General features: G+C 46.7%; 1 protein-coding gene across 1 annotated transcript; it reads left to right on the forward strand.

Moving 5' to 3' along the window:
* Nucleotides 1-1,741: 1,741 nt before the first annotated feature.
* Nucleotides 1,742-27,124, forward strand: irak1 (interleukin-1 receptor-associated kinase 1). The gene is made up of 14 exons (XM_056273818.1): nucleotides 1,742-2,207; nucleotides 3,995-4,162; nucleotides 6,323-6,442; nucleotides 13,086-13,159; nucleotides 14,808-14,987; nucleotides 16,396-16,460; nucleotides 19,388-19,508; nucleotides 19,759-19,880; nucleotides 21,007-21,229; nucleotides 21,646-21,714; nucleotides 21,906-22,050; nucleotides 22,249-22,358; nucleotides 22,489-23,053; nucleotides 25,610-27,124. Exons 1-14 carry the CDS (start codon nucleotides 2,114-2,116, stop codon nucleotides 25,663-25,665), a joined length of 2,112 nt encoding a protein of 703 aa, XP_056129793.1. The 5' UTR covers nucleotides 1,742-2,113; the 3' UTR covers nucleotides 25,666-27,124.
* The last annotated feature ends 267 nt before the right edge of the window (nucleotides 27,125-27,391 follow it).

The following is a 27,391-nucleotide window of genomic DNA, read 5'->3' on the forward strand; positions in this document are numbered from 1 at the left end:
TTATGGTTATTTGGAAGACACGGCCTGGGTGACCTGAACGGTAGCGGAGCAATCCAGCTGTTCTGCTCATCTCGTTGGAACTCTTCCTGCATGGTCCTCAGAGAGGTCTCATCCTCAAAAGACAAAGCAGGTTTGTCATCGTTTTCTGTTCTCATGAACAGGCTTAGTCCAAGTTTGTCCTCAGCAGGCCCCCTGACAGCAGAATGACTGGGCAGATGGGTGGGGATAATGTGCCTGTAGCTCCCCGCCATAGCTTGCCTTCTCTTTAATGCAGATGTGACTCTGACATGGCGTCAGAAATGACGGGCGTCCATTCTGCAGGACATTGGTCTTAAAGACGGCTATAGTGGGCTTGTGGGCACTGTCGACGCAAACGTCCCCCACTATCCCCCACCCTACATCCAAACGTTGGGCGAAAGGTGCACCGTGGGGCCCATGTATTTGCTGTCTCTGAGGCCTCTCCCCAGCAAGGTTAGCAGCTGTGGGATGTAAGGCGCCACAGGTCTCAGGTCTCAAGTTAAACAGCGCTGTCGGGCTCGTGAGAGTTGAGAATAAGAGCTCTCGATCTCTCATCCTTCCCCATGAAAACTCGGGCCTTTATTTTGAAGATCTCGGACGGAACGCGGCTTCCGTCACTGGCGAGCTAACGGGGTTGAGGGTGATTGTAGAATTGAGGTGATGGGTCTTACAGTACCATTTCTATGGGTACCGGCACACATTGGCATTGAGGGAAATGAAATAGCAGACAAGGTTTCAAAGAAGGCTACAAAGCGTAGTTGTTATGTCTGCACACATCGACAGTGCTGCATTTGATTTGGTGCTGTTCTATTGTGCTGGGATCGATTGGCGATGCCTGCGGGCTCTGGGTCGTGTGATCGGGTCTGCCTGTGATGCTGTGTCAGTCTAAATAAAGAATGCCACGGAGAGGTTGTGTCGAGCGACAGCGCTGTGTCCTGACGTGATTTCTAAATACAATAGTAATCACATTGGTTTGGTTGTTACGTCAAGCAAGACAGAAATAAAGAGCATTAATAAGCACAGACTGAAGGAAAGGTGGCAAAAGCAACGGGAGGAAGAGAGGAAAGGACGGTGGCTTTACACAGGTCAAAGGAAAGTGGGACAAGTGAGGTGTGCAGGGAGGAACAGGACACATGAGACGATAGTTTCAAGACTCGGATTTGGACACACTGGACTGAACAGTACACGTTTCAAATAGGCAAACACACTCCAGGCAGCTGTGACTGCTGTGGGCCAGAAGCAACAACAGAGCACGTTATGATATATCGTCAGAAATAGGAGGCAGAAAGAAGGCGTCCGACTCAAAATCTCAGGAAAATAAAAGTACAATTTGATTTAGTAGATATTCTACAGAAGAACTCAACTGAGTGTTATACAACCTTGTTTCAGTTTCTTAGAGTAACTAATTTAATGAAGAAGATTTAACTTTTTGTTTGTTTGTTTGTTTTTTTGGGAGGGAATAGTGTAAATAATAGACAGTCTGGTCCACACTCCGTACCAGCTGGTGGCGGTAATGCACCAATTCGGTTTTTGCCAACCGCCAATAAACACTAAGAAGAAGCAGCAGCAGCAGCGGCGGCAGTAGTAGAAGAAGAAGAAGCAGCAGCAGCGGCAGTAGTAGTAGAAGAAGAAGAAGCAGAAGCAGCAGAAGCAGCAGCGGCGGCGGCAGTAGAAGAAGAAGAAGCAGCAGAAGCAGCAGCAGCGGCGGCAGTAGTACAAGAAGAAGAAGCAGCAGCAGCAGCAGCAGCAGCGGCGGCGGCAGTAATAGAAGAAGAAGAAGAAGCAGAAGCAGCAGAAGCAGAAGAGGAAGCAAAAAGGAAGAAGAAGCAGAAGAGGAAGCAAAAAGGAAGAAGAAGAAGAAAGCTGGATCGTCATGACGCAGTGCCCGGGCTGCGGGTGGAGGAAGTGACGGGCTCGGGGTCCGAGGGGAGCGTAGTAGCGTGTTAAACGGGTCTACAGCGTCTCTCCGGCGGTCAGGTGACGTGAGGGCACCGGCACGCCAACACAGACGCTGCTTCATAACCACAAACGGCTGAGGCGGGGAAAGTTGGAACCAGGCTGAATACGAGAGTCGAGCAGCTTGTTGATTACAACCATGTCGGACTTCCTGTACCAGCTGCCCGCCGGCCTGCTGGCAGAGTTCTGCCGGATCATGGACGGACTGTCCGACCCGGACTGGATCCGATTCGGTAAGAAAGCAGACCAGCTGGAAGCAGCTATCATGGAAGCGTTAGCATGAGGGGCAGAGCCCTGTCGGTTACGGACGGACAGAGGGACAGACAGACAGACAGACAGACGGACGGACGGACGGACAGACAGAGGGACAGACAGACAGACAGACAGAGGGACAGACAGACAGACAGAGGGACAGACAGACAGACAGAGGGACAGACAGACAGACAGACAGACGGACGGACGGACGGACAGACAGACAGACAGAGGGACAGACAGACAGAGGGACAGACAGACAGAGGGACGGACAGACAGAGGGACAGACAGACAGACAGACAGAGGGACAGACAGACAGACAGACAGAGGGACAGACAGACAGACAGAGGGACGGACGGACAGACAGACGGACGAACAGACAGACAGGCAGACAGAGGGACGGACAGACGGACAGCGGGACAGACAGAGGGACAGACAGACAGACAGAGGGACAGACAGACAATTGTTTATTATGGATGAGAGATGAGAGATTGTTTATTGATGCCCGTAGGGAAATGACACAGTTAACCACTCCTAGCTGTGCAGCTATCAGGGTTTTAAGTTAATATGTTAATATTAAGTTGTTTTTAAACTCGTATAAATATTCTTTTACCTCATGTACCTCTTTATGAATACTCCTACCAGTACACTCTCTCTCTCTCTCTCTCTCTCTCTCTCTCTCTCTCTCTCTCTCTTTCTCTGTCTGTCTGTCTGTCTCTTGTCCTGTCTGTCTGTCTGTCTGTCTGTCTGTTGTCTCTCTCTCTCTGTCTGTCTGTCTGTCTGTCTGTCTGTCTGTCTGTCTGTCTGTCTGTTGTCTCTCTCTCTGTCTGTCTATCTCTTCGCTCTCTGTCTGTCTGTCTCTTGTCTCTCTGTCTGTCTGTCTGTCTGTCTGTCTGTCTATCTCTTCGCTCTCTGTCTGTCTGTCTCTTGTCTCTCTGTCTGTCTCTCTGTCTGTCTCTTGTCTGTCTGTCTGTCTGTCTGTCTGTCTGTCTGTCTGTCTGTCTGTCTGTCTGTCTGTCTGTCTGTCTCTTGTCTGTCTGTCTCTCTGTCTCTGTCTCTCTCTCTCTGTCTCTCAAATTCAAATTGCTTTATTGGCATGACCATACTAAAATACAGTATTGCTAAAGCATTATACAAATAAAGAATGTTAACAAATATACACACAGGAAGAAGACAATAATATATACATATAATACATAGATAATATATACACATACTGAATACTACATAAATAAAAAGGAGGTGAGTTAAAACGGAGCAGGTCATTCTGAGTCCCTTGTGTGGTGGCAGCCAGAGATAAACTGTCCTGTGAGAACACAACTTTCTTTCATGTCCCCCAGTATCATTTTTAGTTTTTTAACGTCTGATTTAATAAATCGTGCATGTTTATTGCTGAATTTTGGGAAAACTTGTTCCCTGATCAGTTTAAATGTTGGGCACTGTGTGAGGAGGTGCTGCTCTGTCTCTGCAGCAGTTCCTCCACACTGTTGGCACAGTCGCTCCTCTTTTGGCAGCCATGTTTTCTTATAGGTAACACCATGGTAACACTATGTTTTCATAGCCAATGGCCAGGCTCTCTCTCTCTCTCTCTCTCTCTCTCTCTCTCTCTCTCTCTCTCTCTCTCTCTCTCTCTCTCTGTCTGTCTGTCTGTCTGTCTGTCTGTCTGTCTGTCTGTCTGTCTCTCTCTCTCTCTCTCTCTCTCTCTCTCTCTCTCTCTCTCTCTCTCTCTCTGTGTCAGTCATGTCAGTGTAAAGTGTTCTTCTCTCAGCCTCAGAGGTACTGAGTGACCAGATTGACGTGCGATTGGCTGTGCGGAAAGAGAGGCGGACTGACTGGGTGATGAACCAATGGGAGAACAGGAATGGTCGAATTGGGGCGCTGGTTGACCTGTTGGAGCGTCTGCACTTCCTGAGGGCCAGAGACATCATCCTGGGCTGTGAGTTCACCTGTCCGCTGACCTGAACCCCAGAGCACATTTCACTCATCTCCATATCTACCTTTAAAGCTGCAATGTGAAGTTTTACATGTAAACTAATGTCTCTTATGAGACGTTCTGTCTCTGCTGTTTTAAAGATAAAATCTAACTCATGAACATCAAATCCTGCAGACTTCAGTAAGTGGTATGTGATGTGAATGGTTGGTGTCTGGTAGGGCTTTGCCAAGAAAAATGATGGGGTGCACAGTGTTTTCTTCTTCTTCATAGCAGCGAAATGACGAAGAAGAAGGAAGGTAGTGTTGAGTTTGAAGAAGAAATTAAGTTGTGTTTCACAAGCAGATATGACAGAACATGTGACATGGGCAACACGGTGGTCCAGTGATTGGCACACACCTCTTAATCATTGAATTCAGGTTTTATTCAGACCCATTGCCACAGGTGTATAAATCCAGCAGCTAGCCATGCAGGCTGCATTTACAAACATGTGTGAGAGAATGGGTCATTGTGAAGAGCTCAGTGGAAGTTCCTGGGTTCGAACCCCAGGCCGTTCCAGGTCCTTTCTGTGTGGAGTTTGCATGTTCTCCCCGTGTCTGCGTGGGTTTCCTCCCACCATCAAAAAGACATGCATGTTAGGGTTAATACTCCTGCTTGTGCCCCTGAGCAAGGCAGTGGAAAGAACAACTGGAGGTGGTCCCCGGGTGCTGCAGCTGCCGCTGCTGCTACACAACAGGATGGTTACATGCTGACAACACATTCACTGTACCTGAACAACTGCACAATGACAAGATAAAGTGGCTGTCTTTCTTATTTTCTAACAAGCTGGTAGAAGACCCTCAGTGACACATAGTACATCAGTAAGTAAAACTCATTTCAGCCAGGTTATTTGGTTTATTTCTGACACAACAGCCCTGCTGACTGTCACTCTTTTTGTTGTTGTTAAAGATTAGTTTTTTTGCCATTTCCGCTTTATTTGGTAGTGATAGTAGAGAGAGAAAGGAAAGGCTGGAGAGAGAGAGAGGGGATAACATGCAGCGAACGGCCAGATTCAAAACCAGGCCGCTGCGGTAAAGACTCAGCCTTGATATGTGGGAAGCGCTCTACCAGGTGAGCTACCGGGGCCCCCGACTCATTCATGTTGAATGGAGTTCAAACAACACTCACCTTACCAGCACCTACGTAGGAGACACACATGACAGTAAAGCCAGGAGGTTCGGGGTTCAAGCTTTAATTTATCTGGCACTGGCACAAGATGAAGAGTGCCTCTGTGTGTGAGACAGGGGAAGTGCCATTCAGGCCGTAGAAGAATACATCCCTCCATATTGAGGTGGTGGCGCGAATTCACGTTCGCAGCAGCCTCACCCAGTACCGGTGTGGGAAGGTGGCAGCGCAAATTCACATTTGTGGCGGTCTCACCCAGTACCGTTGATGCAGTGTCTTTGTCCATGTCTGCATCTTTTGTCTTCGTTTGTTGGCTGGGAGGGCTGGCATTGGATCGGCTGTGAGAGCTTGGTCTGCTGCGCTGTGGGCCCACCCGAGCACCACGGCCTTGCCCGGAGCTGCACCTGAGGAGGTAACACCGGGGACGGTCTGGCAGGATGCAGAAGCAGGATAGGCTGGGCTGGCTGCTGGCCCATGCAGACCGGCGGTTCTGACAGTCATCCTGGCTGGTGTTTGTTCTAGTGGACAGTGATTTTTTTGTTGTTGTTGTTTAGTTTGGATATATGTGTTACTTTGAATATGTGTTCTTGTGGTTCTTGGATGTGTTGTTGTCTTTGTGTTGTACTGCTGTGGGCTTGGATGTGTTGTCTTTGTGTTGTGCTGCTGTGGGCTTGGATGTGTTGTTGTCTTTGTGTTGTGCTGCTGTGGGCTTGGATGTGTTGTTGTCTTTGTGTTGTGCTGCTGTGGGCTTGGATGTGTTGTTGTCTTTGTCTTGTACTGCTGTGGGCTTGGATGTGTTGTTGTCTTTGTGTTGTGCTTCTGTGGGCTTGGATGTGTTGTTGTCTTTGTGTTGTGGGTTGGGGGAAACGGCATTTCATTTCATTTCATTTCATGTGCACAAGTACATGAGGTGAAATGACAAAGTGTTCCTGATTCTTGATATGGCTCCACCAGGTCCCCAGAGTCACCACCTTCTGTCTGTCTGTCTATGTGTTTCTTTAGGGAGGTTGTCATCTCCTCCTCCATCAACCTTGCAGCCTCCCCTCCCTCCTCCGTCAGAATATATGCTAAAACCCAGTCTGTACCCTGTCTGCCCGACCACACACCCACCCAGTGGATCTGGTAAGAGGACACACACACACACACACACACACACACACACGCACACACACACTGTTATAGAATAAAGAATGTTCTCTTGTTAAATTCAGTTCAGTGCTAGAACAAATCAGAAGCTTCTCTGGCAGATGATCCCCTTCCCTCTCACCTTGAGAGAAGGGGAGGTAGGGAGAGAGAGAGAGACGGAGGGAGAGGGAGAGGGGAGAGAGACACGGAGGGAGAGGGGGAGAAAGGGAGAGAGAGACAGAGGGAGGTAGGGAGAGAGAGAGAGGTAGGAGAGAGAGACACAGATAGAGAGACAGAGAGAGAGAGAGGTAGGGAGAGCGTGACAGAGAGAGGGAGAGAGAGAGAGATAGGGAGGAAGGGAGGGAGAGAGAGAGGTAGGGAGAGACGGAGAGAGACACAGAGAGAGAGAGGTAGGAAGAGAGAGGGAGGGAGGGAGAGATCAGTTGAAATGGACACAGCCATAATAATAATAATAATAATTTTATTGATATAGCACCTTTCTAAAACAATGTTACAAAGTGCTTCACAAAAAAAAGCAACAAAAAAAAACCCAGATAAAGCCAGACAAGGCAGGAATAAGAGTAAGATCAAACAAGAGTAAAATTAAAAACAGTAAAAATAAAAACAAATATCAAACATTTGTAAAAGCTTTCATAAAAAGAAAAGTTTTAAGACGCGTTTTAAAAGAAGCTAAAGACTTAGTTCGTCTTAGCTCAGCAGGAAGAGAGGTCCATAGTGTGGGGGCTCTAACAGCAAAAGCCCGATCACCCTTTGTAACCAACCGAGACCAGAGAATAAGTAGCACGGCTCCATCTGCAGGCTTTAATGGTCGAGGGGGAACATACCAAGTCAATAAATCACAAATGTATAAAGGAGCAATGCCATTTAAAGCCTTAAAAGTGAGCAGTAAAATTTTTAAATCGATTCGAACTATAACGGGGAGCCAGTGTAGGGAGGCAAGCACAGGAGTGATCTGGTCATGCCTCCTTGTTCCTGTAATGAGCCGAGCAGCAGCATTTTGTACCAACTACAGACGGTGGAGTGAGCCCTTGCTGATACCAGAATAAAGTGCATTACAGTAGTCGAGTCGAGAAAAGATAAAAGCGTGTACAACTTTTTGCAAATCGGCAATAGATAAAAATGACCTAATTTTGGAGATTAGCTTGAGTTGGAAAAAGCATGACTGAACAACATGTTTAATTTGATTGTCAAAACTGAGGTTAGCATCAAATATTACCCCAAAATTCCTAGCAGCCTATTTAAGATTACCTGACAGACTACCCAGATTAGTAGCAAACGGCCTGATGGAATTTTCAGGCCCGAACAGAATGACCTCAGACTTATCATCATTAAATTTAAGAAAATTTTTGGACATCCAGGATTTAATGTTGTTGAGGCAAGCTGTGAGATTTAATAGGGCGCTAGGAGCAGTGGGTTTTAGTGGCACGTATAACTGAGTGTCTTCAGCATAGAAATGGTAGAGCACATGGTGATTTTGAATGACCTGACCAAGGGGCAGCATGTATATAGAGAAGAGAAGGGGGCCAAGAACTGGGCCTTGAGGGACACCATAACTCAACTGAGCCACTGAGGAGGTAGAGTTACCCAGAACAACAGAAAAAGTTCTGTTGGTGAGGTAAGACTGTAATAAGTTAAGAGCCGAGCCCTTGATGCCAACCCAAGTCTCTAAGCGATGTAGGAGGATGTTGTGATCAACTGTATCAAAGGCAGCACTTAAGTCCAAAAGAACTAAAATTGAGCAGTCACCTCTGTCTGCATTCAGCAGTAGATCATTGGTGACCTTAAGCTGTCTCAGTACTATGAAGTGCTCTCAAACCAGACTGGAAACTATCAAAAACAGTATTTGTGTTCATAAAAGAAATCAACTGAGAAGAAATTACTCTCTCTAGAACCTTAGATAAAAAAAGACAATTTGGAGATTGGCCTGTAGTTACTTAGGGACAGGGGGTCTAAATTAGGTTGGCATGCTTAAAACTGTCTGGAAAAGAACTGGAGGCTAGAGAATTATTAAGAATTTGCAGAATAATGGTGCTAATAGTGGAAAATACCTTCTTGAGTAGCTTAGTGGGAATGATGTCTAGGATGCAGGAGGAGGAGCTCGTATTGGAGACTGTAGTCTCCAACACTGAAATTGTAATTGGTTGAAATTGGGTGAAAGAGGCAGAATTAACATGGGGAATGGAACGAAAAAAGCCTGGCTGGATTTGCGACCTGATATTCGCCACCTTTTTTACAAAATGAGTGAGAAATTTTTCGAACAGCTCAACATCAGGTTCAAAAAGAGAAGTGGAGGGACCATTAATGACAGAATCAATTACCCTGAAGAGAACTTTAGGATTGTGGTTATTCTCAATATTAGTTCAGAGTACGCTGATCTCGCATCCTTAACTGCCTTCTGGTAAATTAACATTAGGTTTTTAAGGGTGTTATGTACAAAGTCGGACTTGTTGGCCTTCCATTGTCGTTCTGTTTTTCTACAAAGTCTTCTAAGGGCACGGGTGTGATCATTCAGCCAGGGGAGGTGATTTAATTTTTGTTTCCTAGTTTTAAATGGTGCAATTTGGTCGAGGATGGATTGGCACCGATCATTGAATGAATTTAATAGTGCATCTGGATTGAGCGGTGATAAAGAGGGATTAAAAGATGATGAATTAAAAGCATCACAAAATGTAGCTGCAGAGTCAGAGATGAGAATGCAAGATTGTGTTTTAGGATAATGACTAGGAGTAGCAAGCTGTAGTGGGACTTTGAAAATTATAGTTTTATGGTCAGATACAGGCATAGCCACCAAATTGAGACATTTGAGAGGGAACCAGAGGAGAGTACAAGGTCTAAAATGTGGCCTCTGGAGTGTGTGGCCCCTTTAACAGATTGAATGAGGTTAAAAGAATCTACAAGATCCAAAAAATGTGAAGTCAAGGAATGGGAAGGGCAGCACACATGAATATTAAAATCGCCAAGAATATGCACCCTGTCATATTTTGGCATGACAATAGATAAAAGGTCAGAAAACTCAGAGATAAAACTAACTGAATTAGGGGGCCTATAAATGAAGATGCAGAGTAAAGGGGAAGGGCCAGTAATTAAAAAACATAAAACCTCAAATGAAATAAAATTACCAAAGTTAACAGCATGGCAGTTAAGACCTAACTTATAAAAAACCGCTAGGCCACCCCCTCTACCAGAGGGCCTGGGAATGTGAAAATATGCAAAATCAGGGGGGCTAGCCTCAATCAGGGGAACAGTGTCCCCTGGGGACAGCCATGTCTCAGTAATCATAAAAAAGTCCAGATTATTGGAAACAATATCATCATTAATGATAAAGGACTTATTACCCAGAGATCTCACATTCAAGAGGCCAAACGTGCTGGGTGTCACAGCAGAATTAACACCAACAGCAGGACAACAAATAGGACACAAATTGCACATATTTGCACCAGCTATTCGGTTGGTGTTGTTTCTGCTATTAGATACAACGTGTGGATGAGAGGCACGGTGTCTGAAATTAGTCTGTATGGGGAAAATTCTCGATGAGAGGGTCAAAGAGAGATCAGGCCAGCAGGGGGAGACAGCGGGCGGAACAATACCTTCAAGTGCCACCATAGGCAGAAGCGGAGGCTCCGGGAAGGATGAGTGAGATGTAAATAGTCAGTCACATGGAGAGGACTGTATTGCGTGCTGTAAGTTGGCTGCAAGCATCCAGCTACCCAGACTGTTTGGGTGGACTCCGTCAGCTCTGAAGAAGGAGAGACGATCCCAAAACAGATTAAAATGATCAATAAAGCCAATATTGTGAGCTCTGCAGGCAGAGGTGAGCCATATGTGCAGGCTGAGGATTCTGCTGAAACGCCCCGCTCCACGGGCCAGTGTCGGAATAGGGCCTGAGATAAAAACAGACTTTCCACACGTACCTAAAAAGCTGAAAAGAGCAATAAAATCCTTTTTGGCTAGTTCAGACTGCTTACGAGCTGCATCATTAGTCCCAACATGCACCATCACGTGGCTGGTAGAACCTGGGAGCGAGCTAAGCAGCCCTGGGAGTTTAGCCAAGATGACAGGGACTGTGGCTCCAGGGAAACAGTGTGTAGCTGTGTTAACGAAACGGATGTTCCTGATTATGGAGTCCCCCACTATTAATGTAGTTGGGGAGAAGAGGGGACGAGGAGCTGATGGTTGTGGGTTCTCAGGACGGGAGAGAGCATAATCTGTTTCCGCAGGCTGTGTTAATGTTGCTGGCTGATGATGGGGTGTCAGGGCTGGCAATTGTTGTGACGAGGCAGCGACAACAGATCTGCGAGAGGGATTCCCTGCCGACCCAGGACAAGGAAGACCTCCATTTCTGAGCACAGCCTCTCTCAGAGTCTTACAATGGGAAGTCATTGGCTGGGACGAGGGCCGATGATTTGGCTTTGCAGTGGAGCGGTGGGCCAGCTGAACAGTGCTAGCCACGGGAGGTGTGGGGGCTGCAGTATCAGGAGCATCGGCAGGAGCATCGGCTGGGTTGACCGGGGTGTTGTCAGACAGTGTCGCGTAGCGGTTGGAGAGCCTTAGGCGAGGGGGAGAGGCAGCTCCGTCCGAGTCTCTCTTACGACCGCGGAACACCACTTCAGCCCAGGACGACTGGTAGTTAGTTGTGGAGCCGGAGTGCTCTCTGACGGGCAGCTCACCCAGTGTAATAAACCTGTTCTCCAACCGAACCTCTGGTGAGACATTAGTGGAGCTGTGCTTGTTGTGTCGCACTCCTCTTTTACCCTGGACAACGTCTGTCCAGAGCTCAGGGTTTGACACTGCGGGGGTAGAACAGGTCTTAGGTCTTGCTCCCCGGTTTAGCTAGTAGCACATATCCAGATCCGAAGCGGTGTCAGTCTCAAGTGGGTTCTGGCTGGACCAGGGAATCGTGTCAGCATAGTCTTCGGCGTGGGGCTCATTATCTCCGAAAGCCGCTTCGCAGCGCGTTTCATGTCCCCGGTTCTGATCGTCAGCAGGTTCCGGAACATCCGCTTGGGAAGCAGCAATCAAAGTGTCCATAAGTTTTTCATCCTGTTGCATTTGGTAAAGCAAAGATTCTTTTCTCAAGCTCTGTGATTTTCTGGCTGAGCGTGGCACAGCTCGTCCATTCAGTGGAGGGCGAAGAGAGGGGAGAGATTTTTCTCAAAGTCCGAAGTCTGAAAATGGGAACACGGCTGTATTTCCAGAAATCAAACAAAAAAGCTCAGCGAGGAAGTAAAAATAAATGACTAACTAAATAAATAGATAAAATAAAACCACAGAGGGCTGAGTCCATTCAGTTTTTGCCACACACAGCGGAAGCACTACGGAGACTCCAGTGCGATCAGGTCCATGCAACAATCGATAATCTGATAAAATCCAAAAAGTAGTAGAGGTAAACCATAAAAGGTTGATAAAAGTTAAAAGTAATGTAATGTTGAGGATAAAAACTACATGGAAAAGTTCAATCTATGACAGCAGTAAAACGCCGACAAAGTTCTAGGCAAGATGTGATGTGACATAAGTCACATCACACAGTCCAGACAGTATCAGACTGCTGCAGTTGTGATGATTAAGATCTTTACAAGTCAGAGAACATCTGGTTGTTTTGTATCAAGTCAGAGAACATCTGGTTGTTTTGTATCAAGTCAGAGAACATCTGGTTGTTTTGCATCAAGAAGGTTTCATACATGAAACGTGTTCGTAAACGTTGTGTCCAGATGTGCTGATTCAGCCTTCTGTGGCTTTCTTACCTGGATTACTGAGCAGTATCAAGATGCTCTCTTCTGTCCTGTTCAAAACCTGTAAGCACTTTACCATCCACACAGCTGGAAACATCAGGAAGGACCTGAAGCCAAACCCAGCGACGTCCAAGGTCAAACCGTGACTGAAGGCTGAATCATGAGAAGCCATCACATCACATGAACCTTTAGTTGAACCAGGAGTAAAACACCACCATGCTCACAGCCTTCAAAAACTCTTTGTCAGACTCTCTGGTTCGAATCCCCGTGTTGCCTCCGGCTTGGTCTGACGTCCTTACAGACACAATTGGCCGTGTCTGTGGGTGGGAAACTGGATGTGGGTGTGTGTCCTGGTCGCTACACTAGCGCCTCCTCTGGTCGGCTGGAGCGCCTGTTCAGGGGGGAGGGGGAACTGGGGGGAATAGCGTGGTCCTCCCATGCACTACGTCCCCCTGGTGAAACTCCTCACTGTCAGGTGAAAAGAAGCGGCTGGTGACTCCACATGTATGGGAGGAGGCATGTGGTAGTCTGCAGCCCTCCCCGGATCAGCAGAGGGGGTGGAGCAGAGACCGGGACGGTTCGGAAGAGTGGGGTAATTGGCCAGGTACAACTGGGGAGAAAAAGGGGGGAGGGGGCTTCAGCTTATCTTCTTCTGCTGTGTGTCGAGTCAAAGTGATGAGCTGGTGGTGTGACAGCATAGACGGATGTGATGACACAGGATTTGTAAAATCAGACGAATCAGTAGAACAGACTGGTTGGTCTTCAGGATGGACGAGTCAGGACTGGTCCGTGATGAACGTGTGTCTTGGTTTTACTCATGGAGACCAGCTGCAGACGACTCCGTGTGTTTACTATAGAGGCGTATTAAAGAATCAATGTGTTTTGTTTAGGAGGACAGAGACCCCTTCCCAAACCAGGCCCTCCCCCGTCCTATCTAGTCTCTGGAGTCCAGCAACCACTGCAGGTAAAACACACACACATACACACACGTGTACACACACACAACATTTGTTTTACCTGCTGGCAGCTCTCTGACCTCCCCTCAGCTGAGGGTGCAGGATCTGTTTGGGGAGACGTCACTCAAACTGAGATGAGTGAGATGTATCTGTCAATCAACGTTGTGTCCAGATGAACCGATTCAACCTTCTTTGACTTCCCTTTAACTCTTGCTGGTACCCTTCTGTCACAAATCACTCCTGACACTCTTCTCCACCCACTCCACCATGCCTGCACTCTCTTCTCCACCTCTCGTCTGCGCTCCCTGTTACTTTGGACAGTGATCAGAGAGTCTCAGAGAGTGATAGGTGTCCTTTAATATTGTGTAGCAATGATCCAGACTGTTTTTGTCTCTGGTGGGATATTTAACATGCTGTCTGTACTTTGGCAGTTCGTGGCTGAGGTCTGTTAACATCCCCGAGGATGATGAGCAGGGAGTCTGGGTATTTGTGTTTTAACACCTCTTTAACACAGGCCTGGGGTGGGATAGCGACACCGACCAGAGTACATGATGAAGAGTCCCGTGGTGAATAGACTGGTTCACAGTCAGTGTAAAAGGTCTGTAAGTGAGGCCTGCATGACTTCTTCAACACTGTGACATCCGTACACCAACCTTCGTTTATGAAGGAGCATATGCCACCCCCCCGTTCTTTCCCCAACAGCTCCGTATCGCGGTCCACTCGGAGGAGTTGGAACTGCGGCAGATGAAGTGTACTGTCCGTGATATGCTCACTAAGCCAGGTTTCAGTGAGACACAGGGTGGCAGATCTGGAAAAGTCCCAAGTTTTTTCTATTTAGGAGTAGCAGTTCGTCCATCTTGTTGGCCAGAGAGCGGACATTCACCGGTCGAACTGACGGGAGCGTGGTTCTAAATCGCCGCTGTCGCAGTTTAACGAGTGCTCCGGCTCGCTTACCTCTCCAGTGTCTTCATCATAGTCCACACAGGGCTGTACCGATCAAGACCGCAGCAAGACTGTCGTTAAAATGTTCAGTGAAAGTCAGTAAAAAAGGTTGCTCAGTTTGTCCAGTGGACAGTTGGAGACTTAGAAATTCTTCCTGCTGTATGTGATCAGGGAGAGATGAGGGAGTGATCAGGGAGTGATCAGGAAGTGATTGGGGAGTGATCAGGGAACGATCAGGGAGGGATCAGGGAGTGATCAGGGAACGATCAGGGAGGGATCAGGAAGTGATTGGGGAGTGATCAGGGAACGATCAGGGAGGGATCAGGGAGTGATCAGGAAGTGATTGGGGCGCGATCAGGGGGTGATCGGGGAACGATCAGGGAGCGATCAGGGAGGGGGCGCCGGAAACTAAACAAACAAACATGAAGAGAAAAGTACAAGAGAGCGCAGAACCGAGGCTACTGGTCCGCGGCGCCATCTTGAAGAAGCAGAGCCAGGGTACATGTTGGTATGGCTGCTGGCAGAGCACCTTTGGCTTCCCATACCACACACACACACACACACACACACACAATATACCACAGCATACACTCATGAGGCTACACTACATGGTGAAATACACATTGCTGTGAATTGCTGCAAGATGTAGTTTTGTTAGTTTAGAAAAGAAAAGATGATTCTGATGAAAATGGCATCATCTGAATTTCCTCCCAGGTTGACAAGAGCAGTGGTGTCACAATATTTGGTGGTGGGGTGATGGAGTGGGCGTATGAAGAGGTGCATGCTGGGACGCAGGGCTTCTCTCCAAGCCTACAGCTCGGGGAGGGAGGCTTCGGGCACGTCTACAGAGCCTCCATGAAGAACACCACATACGCCGTCAAACGCCTCAAACAGGTTGTCAACCATTTTCACTTATAGTACCACAGTACATACTAGTACACTAGTACACATGGTACACAGACGACAGTACCGCTAACAGACTAACATAGTACCTCAGTACATACTGATACACGTGGTACGCAGAACAGTACCTCTATCACACTAACATAGTACCTCAGTACATACTGATACATGTGGTACACAGACAACAGTACCTCTAATAGTGCTAACATAGTACCACAGTACATACTGATACACATGGTACACAGACAACAGTACCTCTAACAGTACTAACATAGTACCACAGTACATATTGATACACATGGTACACAGACAACAGTACCTCTAACAGTACTAACATAGTACCACATTACATACTGATACACATGGTACACAGACAACAGTACCTCTAACCTACTAACATAGTACCACAGTACATACTGATACACATGGTACACAGACAACAGTACCTCTGACTAACATAAGCCCTTTTCCCACTGGCCAAAAAACCCACTAATGTCCGCCTTTGGTCAATGTAAAAAGGCGGATGTTAGCAGGTTTTTTTTGACCAGTGAGAAAAGGGTAATAGTACCACAGTACATACTGATACACATGGTACACAGACAACAGCACCTCTAACTGACTAACATAGTACCGCAGAACATAGTGATACACATGTACATAGACAACAGTACCTCTAACAGACTAACATAGTACCTCAGTACATACTGATACACATGGTACACAGACAACAGTACCTCTAATAGTGCTAACATAGTACCACAGTACATACTGATACACATGGTACACAGACAACAGTACCTCTAACAGTACTAACATAGTACCACAGTACATATTGATACACATGGTACACAGACAACAGTACCTCTAACAGTACTAACATAGTACCACAGTACATACTGATACACATGGTACACAGACAACAGCACCTCTAACTGACTAACATAGTACCACAGTACATACTGATACACATGGTACACAGACAACAGTACCTCTAACAGTACTAACATAGTACCACAGTACATATTGATACACATGGTACACAGACAACAGTACCTCTAACAGTACTAACATAGTACCACAGTACATACTGATACACATGGTACACAGACAACAGCACCTCTAACTGACTAACATAGTACCGCAGAACATAGTGATACACATGGTACATAGACAACAGTACCTCTAACAGACTAACATAGTACCTCAGTACATACTGATACACATGGTACACAGACAACAGTACCTCTAACAGTACTAACATAGTACCACAATACATATTGATACACATGGTACACAGACAACAGTACCTCTAACAGTACTAACATAGTACCACATTACATACTGATACACATGGTACACAGACAACAGTACCTCTAACAGTACTACTGTGTGTTTAAAGGATTCTCCATCAGGCTGCAGGCTGGTGGAGCAGAGCTTCAAGACAGAGGTGGAGAAACTGTCTCAGTAAGTTCTATCTTTCTATCTATCTGTCTCATTTTCTTTCTTTCTTTCTTGCTTTTTTTCTTGATTGTTTAATTTACTTCACTCTTAAGAAGTAGTGAAATTACCTCATCCTAAATTTAACCATTAGAACGTTTCCGTCACAACCTGTTACTCTGCAGACCACAGAAGAAGAGACACACATTTCCACACACCTGAACTGTTTTACTGTGTCATTCCATTTAAGTGCAGGGTAAGAACTCCAACTGATTAGTACTGATGATATTTTTAGTTATTAGTATTTATTATTTTAGATAGAATTGATATTATTACTGCTATTACTACTACTACTACTACTGCTACTTTCAGCTGCTCCCGTTAGGGGGCGCCACAGTGGAACATCTGTTTCCATTTCTTCCTGTCCTCTGCATCTTCCTCCATCACACCAGCCACCTGCATGTCCTCCCTCACCACCTCAATAAACCTCCTCTTTGGCCTTCCTCTCCTCCTCTTCCCTGGCAGCTCCATATTCAGCATCCTTCTCCCAGTATACCCAGCATCTCTCCTCCACACATGTCCACACCATCTCCATCTTGCCTCTCTTGCTTTGTCTCCAAACCGTCCAACCTGAGCTGTCCCTCTAATATACTCATTCCTAATCCTGTCCTTCTTCATCACTCCCAGTGAAAATCTTATCATCTTCATCTCTGCCACCTCCAGCTCCTCCTCCTGTCTTTTCATCAGTGCCACTGTCTCCAAACCATACAACATAGCTGGTCTCACTACCATCTGGTAAACCTTCCCTTTAACTCTTGCTGGTACCCTTCTGTCACAAATCACTCCTGACACTCTTCTCCACCCACTCCACCCTGCGTGCACTCTCTTCTTCACCCACTCCACCCTGCCTGCTCTCTCTTCTTCACCCACTCCACCCTGCCTGCTCTCCCTTCTTCACCCACTCCACCCTGCCTGCTCTCTCTTCTTCACCCGCTCCACCCTGCCTGCACTCTCTTCTTCACCCACTCCACCCTGCCTGCTCTCTCTTCTTCACCCACTCCACCCTGCCTGCTCTCTCTTCTTCACCCACTCCACCCTGCCTGCTCTCTCTTCTTCACCCACTCCACCCTGCCTGCTCTCCCTTCTTCACCCACTCCACCCTGCCTGCTCTCTCTTCTTCACCCGCTCCACCCTGCCTGCACTCTCTTCTTCACCCACTCCACCCTGCCTGCTCTCTCTTCTTCACCCACTCCACCCTGCCTGCACTCTCTTCTTCACCCACTCCACCCTGCCTGCACTCTCTTCTTCACCCACTCCACCCTGCCTGCTCTCTCTTCTTCACCCACTCCACCCTGCCTGCACACCCTTCTTCACCTCTCTCCTGCACTCCCCGTTACTTTGGACAGTTGACCCCAAGTATTTGAGCTCATACGCCTTCGTCACCTCTACTCCCGGCATCTTCACCATTCCACTGTCCTCCCTCTCGTTCCATATAGAATTGATATTAATGTGTTAGTGTTTATATTTCAGTTGGTGATGATATTAATGTTAATATGAATATTAGTTTTGATGTTTAGTTGGTATTGATATTAAACTATTTGACAAGGTAATTGACCTATGCTGTCTCTTTCAATGTTTCTCTTTTCTGGACTTAAAACGCTCCTTTTCTCTTTTCTCCTCTTTTCTTTTTTCTTCTCTTCTCTTCTCGTTGATTGTGATGATGGCTGGAGAAGGAGAAGAAGAGGGTCCTCCACAGTATGACAGGTAGAGAGAGAGAGAGAGAGAAAGAGAGAGGCTACTGCCCCCCCCCCTCCCAGAGATAAAGATGTAGACATGAAGAGATGTGTGTGTGGATGCATTTCAATCGTGCTGGCAGTAAGACGTGGCAGGCTAGCTGTACATCAGTTCACACCCTTCCTGGGTCATGACGAGGAGGGGAGAACAGAAGAGCGGCTAAAAGGAGAAGAAAGAAGAAGAGAAAGGAAATGGAAACAGAGGAGAAAAGAGAAAAAGTAGAGTGGAGATGTGCTTTAGGGAGTTGACCTTTTCTTCATGTTTCGGTGCAGGCTTGACAGGGGAACTTGTGAAACTTCCAGATTTCACCAGCCAGTCAAAGACTCAGCCAGACATGTTGGGTTGTGAAGGGTGACTAGTTGTGAAACCTTGGTGTGTTGTCCAGTAGTTACTGGTTTGGTTACTGGTTTGGCTACTGGTTCGGTTGCTGGTTTGGTTAATGGTTTGGTTGCTGGTTTGGTTACTGGTTTGGTTGCTGGTTTGGTTAATGGTTTGGTTGCTGGTTTGGTTACTGGTTTGGTTACTGGTTCGGTTACTGGTTTGTTGGTGAGCAGATGCCAACAGGAAGCTGGCAGCAGCCAGCACGGGGCACAGAGTCAGTTGTTCGGAGAGGGATGCTACTTCAACCATCCATACAGCAACCAAAACCCCCAGCATGAGTCAAGCAGATGTTTAGTTCTTCTAGTCTTACCAGCCCACTTATTTTTATTTTCCTGAACGTTGACAAGTGAGCCGCGTGTTTAACTGATGTGATGTGATGATGATGATGATGATGATGATGAACGACATCATGCTGCCTGCTCTTCATCATGTCACCGCCTCACTGTGAGTCCTGTAGCTCAGTGGTCATATTAGCTTGTTCTCACATTAGCCAGTGAGGTAAGGCCTGAACCCAGAACACCAATACACACAGACATGAGCAGAAGAGAAGGGTTCTCATGTGAAGATTATTCTTCATCATATCAGCCTATTATCTTCATCATATCAGCATCTTCATCAATATGTCTCTTTAATGAACTGATCTGTTTTCTGATGTCATGCTGTTTAGTGAAGACAGGAACCAACTGCTTCGTTTTCTCTCCATCCCTCTTTTTCTTCCCATCTCTTCTTCCTCCCCTCTGTTTGACCCTCTGTCCTTGCTGTCTGTGTTTCTGTCTCAGGTACAGACACCCCAACATTGTAGAATTATTGGGGTTCAGTGTCGAAGGAGGGAAGAACACTTATTGCCTGATCTACGGCTTCATGGCGAACGGATCTCTGGAAGACCGACTGCACAGCTTGGTACGCACGCACACACACGCACACACACACACACACACACACACACGCACACACGCAAAGAGTAGCCAAACACCAGTGCTGTTAGCAGGGTCACTACAGGGGGTCAGGAAGTAATATAACTTAAGCCCAAGGCTGCGTTTCAACATCAAACAGAACCTTCATCAGCTTGTGTGTGTGTGTGTGTGTGTGTGTGTGTGTGTGTGTGTGTGTGTGTGTGTGTGTGTGTGTGTGTGTGTGTGTGTCTCTCCAGGCCACCGGTGCACTCTCCTGGCTGCAGCGCGTCAGTGTATTGGAAGGAGCGTCCAGAGCGTTGCAGTTCCTCCACCATCCTCCTGAGCGTCATGCTCCGCTGGTCCATGGAGATGTGAAAAGGTGACGGTGACGATTCTGAGACTGTCCCTAACCTGCCTGTCAGCCATTCTAGAGACCACCAGTCACTCTGTCTGCCCCCCCGTCTGTCTCTCTCTCTCTCTCTCTCTCTCTCTCTCTCTCTCTCTCTCTCTCTCTCTCCCCGTACTTGTGTCTGTCTCTCTCTCTTTTCAGTTTCAGTTTTCATATTCAGCGTGCTTTAATGGTGTGAGAAAATGTACACTGTTGTTGCCAAAGTGTTTAGAAATAGTCAGTTTTATTTGTCAGTGTTATTTGTGTAGCCCAGTATCACAAATTACAAATGTGCCTCAGGGGGCTTTACAGCAACACAACATCCTGTCCTTAGACCCTCTCATCGGATAAGGAACAACTCCCTAAAACCCTTTAACAGGGAGAAAAAACAGGAAGAACCCTCAGGGAGCACACCAGAGGAGGATCTCGCCCCCAAGATGCACAACATGACATGTTATATTGTGTTTACACAATTTACACAATACAACACTGAAAGAGGATAACACAATTATAATGGATTTAAAAGATATATAAAAAAATGTGATGAGGAGGATGTCAAGCAGCATCCCGGTGGTGACCACCATCACCAGGCAGGAGGACAAGACTACACATGCACACAGGAGAGACCCACATCACACCAGCCACACCAGGGCTGCACAGTATATCGAAGCGTTACCTTCATCGCAATATCAACATGCGTGATATACGTATCTCAAAAGACTGCCTGAACTGTGATAAATGGTATATGCACGTACCATGCATTCCCACTCTGCATACTACCAGGAGTTTGTGTTGACTTTAGTGCCCCCTTTTGGAGAAAAAGGCAGTAGTATCACTTGGCTGAATCCGCCTCAGTAACAACAAAATATAACGTAAAAAAGAAAATTCTAACATTAGTTACTCACTCTGCAAAACTGGTAGGACATCAGTTTTAAATTGAAATTAAATTTAAAGTTGAATTTCTCTCTCTCCCTGTGTGTGTGTGTGTGTGTGTGTGTGTGTGTGTGTGTGTGTGTGTGTGTGTGTGTGTGTGTGTGTGTGTGTGTGTGTGTGTGTGTGTGAGGGAGAGACGCTCATCCTCTGTTGATGTGCGTTTGTACCCATCTGTCTGTTTTAGCTCTAATATCCTGCTCGATCAGTTCCTGGTTCCTAAGATGGGTGACTTTGGCCTGGCCCAGTTCTGCAGGGGTTTGTCCAGTAAGACAGGTGGAAAGACGGGCAGTGAGACAAGCTATGTTGGACGGACAAGTGTCGTGCAGGGGACTGTGGCTTACCTACCAGATGACTACATCCAAACTGGAGAGCTGGGGACTGCGGTCGATGTCTTCAGCTTGGGAGTGGTGAGACACAGCAGAGGCTGCCTGGGATGGAAGTGGGTAGTGACCTCTGAGCTTTACTGACTGAACAGTGTTGTTGGAACCAAAATCAGTTGAGTCTGGAATATTGACCGTCAAATAGTTTGATTTTTATGAGATTTGGGGTCCTAGAAGAGATTTCAGGTCTTTCTACTCGGACCAAATGATTGACACCTCAGCAAATCCTGTTCTGTGAAGGACAGCAGGTCTGAAGTGAATGTCATTGAATTCAACATGGAGATTAAAGCTGATTTTAGAGATTAAAAACAGAATGAGCAACCAGATGTTTTACTGAATGGATGGCTGAAAATAAACTCTCTCCTGTCTGTTTGTGTGACTATGTCTGTCTGTCTATTTCTGAATTTCTGTCTGTCTGTCTTTTGTGTTTGTCTGTTTTTCAGGTATTGTTAGAGATACTGACAGGTCGCAGAGCTCTGGAGATTGACAAGCACTCTAAAACCACATACCTGGTAAGAAAACACATACACACACACACACACTGTCCCGTATGGATGGATGGATTGACAAGTGGATGGATATTTAGGTAGTTGAATAGTGGATCGGTGGATGGATGGGTAGATTGCTGGATGGATAGATGGAAGTATGGAGGACCGGGTTTTCTCATGTGGTGAAGTGTTCTGTTCTGTTTCTGGTCCTTCAGAAAGATCTGGTGTTAGAGCTACAGGGCGGCAATGGCGGTGTCTCTCAGAACCAGATTAAGTCCTCTGCTGCTGAGGTCTGCAGGACTCATCTGGACCCTTGCCTGCAAAGCGGTCCTGCTCAGGACAGCGGGCCGGCCAGAGCGGGTGAGTAGCAGGAGCCCGAGGCAGACTGGAGGCAGATGGGGGTTTGTTGATCAAACAGAGGAACAGTTGAATCCTGCTGTGTGAGTGTATGGAAACGTGAACATGGGGTTGTAAAAAGCCATGATGAATCCAGATGTGTGTCGCTTTGCTCACCTCCACCCTCCACAGCACTCAATCTAACTGTCCTGTCGGTGCTAGGGGTCCCTGTGGAGGCTGGCTTCTCGGGGCCAGCTGGATGTATTGAAGTGGCTGCTCTCGCCTGCCGAGCTCTGGACCGCAGGAGAAAGAAAAGACCTCACATGACTGAGGTGTGTGTGTGTTTAGTATGTATATTTGTGTGCTTGTGTTTAGTATGTATCTTTGTGTGTGTGTGTGTGTGTGTGTGTGTGTGTGCACACACGTGTGTGTTTGTGTCTTTACAGCACTTTTGCTCTTTAGGTGTTTCAGAAACTGCAGGACCTCCTCAACAATTTGAGAACCTCGCCTCCTCAACCTCCGACCCCCTCCCTCTCCCTGGACTCCAGTCTGGGATCTTCGTCCCAGCAGCTGGATAAAGTAGGACCACTGGAGGACACGTACTGTCTCCAGAACCCCTGCTGCTTACCTTCCAGTCCTTGTGAGACTGATGAGAGCCAGGGCTTCTCTCAGTACCAGGCATTCTCTGGACACACTCAGAACCAGTACAGGTCTTTGTCACCATCTATCAGATCCCAGCATAACTATTCCAGTGATTTGATGGGAAACCAGTTCAGCGCTGCCTCCCAGCCTACAGAGTCCCACTACAGTCCTCCCAGTAGGAACCAGGACAGCTCTCTTACCCAGCCCAGTAAGACCAGTAATATGGACGGGTCTGGGCCCTGGGATAGTCCCAATCATGAGCGGCCTTCTGCAGTGGAATGTGAGACAGACAGCAGGACAGACAGATCAGTGGGGAATCTCCATCCAGATGCCTCCTCCTTCTCCCCTGCCCGCTCCCTTAGGTCCTCGTCCCCGGGACCCGCCGGTAATCTGCACGCAAACACACACACACACACACACACACACACATCTCACTCAGTGTATCCACATGCAAATTAAAGATTAGATTTTAATTGGATTAAGGCAGTAATTTGATTATTTTAACTGCTATGTAAACACTTTAATCCAACTATTTTCATCAAATGAAGGTCTAATCAACACAAGCATAATGTTATTAACAGAGCTAGAGTTTTCATCAACCATTTGATTTACTGTGATTTGTATTCACTTTACTCAGAGTTCTTCCAGAAAATTGGTTGTTTTACCGGTGTCTGACCTAGAAACAATAGACAAAGAACAATATGGCGAACAGTGATCAACAAATTTTAAGAAAAGGAAACGGCACGCTCATAACTCCAATACAAATCAGTATTTATGGAGGTTTGGTCTTCTTCAAGCTAAAACAGGTGTGCGGCTTGCTGTTCTTCATCTGCGGATACTGATCTCATTAGCTAGCAGCTCAACAACACAGCTGTGTGTTGTCTCTTTATGAGCTGCAGCAGACAACGTTTCTGAAATAATGCCCATGTTCAGTAAAATGAAGGAGGTTAATATCTGAAAGCTTTGAATGTCAAGTCAAGGCAACTGTATTTGTATAGCCCAATATCAGTCACTGCAGTGAAAGGAGCCAAGACTTCAGGCAGCTGCTCGGCCAAATGCAGCTACAGTGGAGGGACCAATGTGGGGAGTGGCAATTACATCTGTGCTGACGTTAATTGGACAGGCCAAGAATGCTTCAAATTTGATGGGAAAACGATCTGACACAGCAGATCTGGTTGACAAGACATTCAGATCAGAAACAGCTATCATTTTAGGTAAAACCAAATCAAGGGTGTTACCACTGCAATGAGTCCACTCTTGAACAAACTGAGCGAACCCTAAAGTATCAACTAGTGCCAAAAAGGCTTTACTTAGAGGATCAGCAGCCTTATTCAGATCTCATCTCATCATCAGCTGCTTCTCCAAGGTCGGGTCGTGGTGGCAGCAAGCTAAGTAGGGCACTCCAGATGTCCCTCTCCCCAGCAACGCCCTGCAGCTCCTCCTGGGGGGATCCCCAGCCATTCTCAGGCCAAATTGGACATGTAGTCCCACCAGCGAGTTCTGGGTCTACCCCGGGGTCTCCTCCCAGTTGGCCATGCCCGGAAAACTTCCAAAGGAAGGCATCCAGGAGGCATCCTCCTGAACCACCTCAACTGGCTCCTTTCGACGCAAAGGAGCAGTGGCTCTACTCCGAGCTCCCTCCGGATGTCTGAGCTCCTCACCCTATCTCTTAAGGCTGAGCCCAGACACCCTACAGAACAACAGATCAGTATCCAGCTCGGATCAACCCAACTCATGCCCGCAAAGTCTGCCTGAAACCTGGGCGTCATGACTGATGACCAACTAACCTTTAAGGTTCACGTGGCCTTGATTGCTTGGTCGTGCCGATTGGCCCCGTACAACATCAGGAAAATTAGCCCCTACCTGTCTGAGTATGCAGCACAACTCCTGGTACAGGCTCTTGTAATATCACGCATCGACTACTGCAACTCCCTGCATGCACTTTGAAACCTCTGCAAATGATCCAGAACGTGGCGGCGCGTCTGGTCTTCAGCCAACTCAAAACAGCACATGTCACTCTGCCGTTCATATCCCTCCACTGGCTCCCAGTGGCTGCCCGCATCAAATTCAAAACCCTGATGCTCGCTTACAAAACTGCAACTAAAACGTCTCCCACCTACCTGAACTCCCTCATTCAGGTCTACACTCAGTCCTGCTCACTACGCGCTGCCAATGAAAGGCGCCTGGCACTTCTGCCACAATGGGTCCCGAAGTCACTAGCCAGACTCTTCTCTTCTGTCGTTCCCCATTGGTGGAACGAGTTACCGAACTCCATTTGATCTGCTGAGTCCCTCTCTATATTTAAGAAGAAGCTAAACACCCAGCTCTTTCACCAACACCCCCATACCTAATAGTATCAATGAAAAATAAAAACATTCGCTTCTATGCACTGCCTTTGTGCACTGCCTGTTGACACCGATATGTCCTATCGGACTTGAACCTAGTTTTTCTGCACTTGCTTGCATTGCTGCCTCCTGACTACATCCTTGCTTGTGTTGTATTAACTCTCACATGTACGTCACTTTGGATAAAAATGTCTGCTAAGTGAAATTGTAACATTGTAAGTGATTACATTTAGGACAGGGTATTCAGTATTGTAACTAAGTACATTTAGGACAGGGTATTCAGTATTGTAACTGATTACATTTAGGACAGGTTGTTCAGTATTGTAACTGATTACATTTGGGACAGGGTCTTCAATATTGTAACTGATTACATTTAGGACAGGGTCTTCAGTAATGTAACATTATATTTAGGACAGGGTATTCAGTATTGTAACTGATTACATTTAGGACAAGGTATTCAGACACTTTTAAATCCTTGTTCACAGTATTCGGACCAGCCGTGTGTGTAATCCATGCTTTTCTCCCACAGCGCCGCATTCACTCAGCTGGTTTCCTCCTCCGAGTTTCACTCCTTCACGCTTCCTTTCTTTTGTCAGGTGGAGTGCAAGCAGAACCAGAGGAGAGTGATGAACTGGACTTCCTGCCTGGTTAATCTGTCCTGCCAGACTGGTTTCCTGCCTGTCTGTCTGTCTGCCTGCTCACTACAAATCCTCCACCTCAGTGACTGACTGACTGGTTTGTTGTCTGTCAGATGAATACAAAGTGACTGGTTGCATTGTGGTTAATTTACAAACAACTCTTTGTGTGTGTGTGTGTGTGTGTGTGTGTGTGTGTGTGTGTGTGTGTGTGTGTGTGTGTGTGTGTGTGTGTGTGTGTGTGTGTGTGTGCGTGCGTGGGTGAGAGAGGAGACGTGTGTCATAGAATTATGTTCAGAATGAACGAGATGGAAACAGACAGGAAACGGGAAGAAACAAAGGAAAAGGAGACACTTCCATGCGAGCTAATAAAAGTAGTTGTGTGATATTTTGGACCAATCACAGAGCAGTTCTCAGCCCATTTCAAAACCACTTTAAAACATCGTGAAATTAAAATGTCTTTACATTTCTTCATAGATTTTTGTTATTGTATATTTATTCAAATTTTTCTGCTATTTTCCTGATAATTTTCATCAACAAAGTGAACAGTGCTGTGTAGAAGTCCACTGCTTCATTTGTTCTCAAATATGTGTTTTGCTGGTATGAAACAACACTTATTTTGTCAGCAGAATTTAGCTTGGCGCAGCACACCTGACAGCTGCTTTAATGTCCACACAGTCACAGAGTTACTAAGAAGGACAGTGTAGCTTATAGATTTTACCAGGGTTGGTAGACAGTGGATGATTGACAGGCGAGAATAGGCATTGTGGTGGGTGTGAATATGATTGACAGCCACGAGAATTGTCCAATCACATTAGAAAAAAAACCCTGAAGAAACCAATCAGACAGCAGCCTCAGGTCACCTGCTCACCACAAGTTCAAGGGCTTACATAAGGTATGGTTTGGCTGCCGCCCCTCACCCAGGAAGTATATGTATTCAGACAGGAAGTATATGTATTCAGACAGGAACCAACCAAACACCATTTGAACCAGTATTTAATTCTGCTGACAGGCGCTCACAGACTAACAACATTTTATTTCATCATTGTTTGCATTATACAGCTAGATTATATTTAATTAACATGTTTAAGTAGATTTTCATCTCTTGATATTTGAAGGGGGCGGCGCCCCAGCGCCGTCTACTGGCCAGCCGCCACCGGTTACCATATTCCACACAGTTGGTTAAATAGCTATTTGTCACTGAGAGATTCCAGATGTGTGTTTGTGACGTTGACAGTATTTCAGCTAAAATAAAAATGAGCTTTCACTTTGGTTAGAACGTGTTGTTTTTATAGGACAGCAGCGGTGCGACCAACCCTAAAAAGCAGAACAGAGATGTGTCCTTGTTGCGACAGCTGGGGGAATCCTCTGATTCATCACAGTTACCAGTTTACCCACAGCAGAGTGCTTTAGCTAAGACACACAATACAGTCCTCATGAGGTGTGTGTTACTTTACTTCCCGACAACCACACTCGTTAAAATACCCTCATGTGGCAATAGAGTCTGTCATCAACCAACCAAAACCCTTTAGTTTCCATAAAGCAAAGTCCCAGCACACTGCTGGCTGACTGTAGAGACTGGTTTTACCAGTCAGCGCTGCTCTCCAGTCTGTGTTAACTGGTTAGCCTGGTTACAGCAGGCTGCTGGTTGGCCTGGTTGGCCTGGTTACAGCAGGCTGCTGGTTGGCTGGTTGGCCTGGTTACAGCAGGCTGCTTGTTGGCTTGGTTACAGCAGGCTGCTTG

The sequence above is a fragment of the Lampris incognitus genome, chromosome 2, assembly GCF_029633865.1.
Source record: "Lampris incognitus isolate fLamInc1 chromosome 2, fLamInc1.hap2, whole genome shotgun sequence".
In the NCBI taxonomy this organism is placed as follows: domain Eukaryota; kingdom Metazoa; phylum Chordata; class Actinopteri; order Lampriformes; family Lampridae; genus Lampris; species Lampris incognitus.

Coding starts and splice junctions, on each gene's coding strand:
- irak1 (XM_056273818.1), top strand. CDS start 2,114: ATGTCGGACTTCCTGTACCAGCTGCCCGCCGGCCTGCTGGCAGAGTTC. Junction 4,163..6,322: donor CAGAGACATCATCCTGGGCT/GTGAGTTCACCT, acceptor GTGTTTCTTTAG/GGAGGTTGTCATCTCCTCCT. Junction 23,054..25,609: donor CTCGTCCCCGGGACCCGCCG/GTAATCTGCACG, acceptor TTCTTTTGTCAG/GTGGAGTGCAAGCAGAACCA.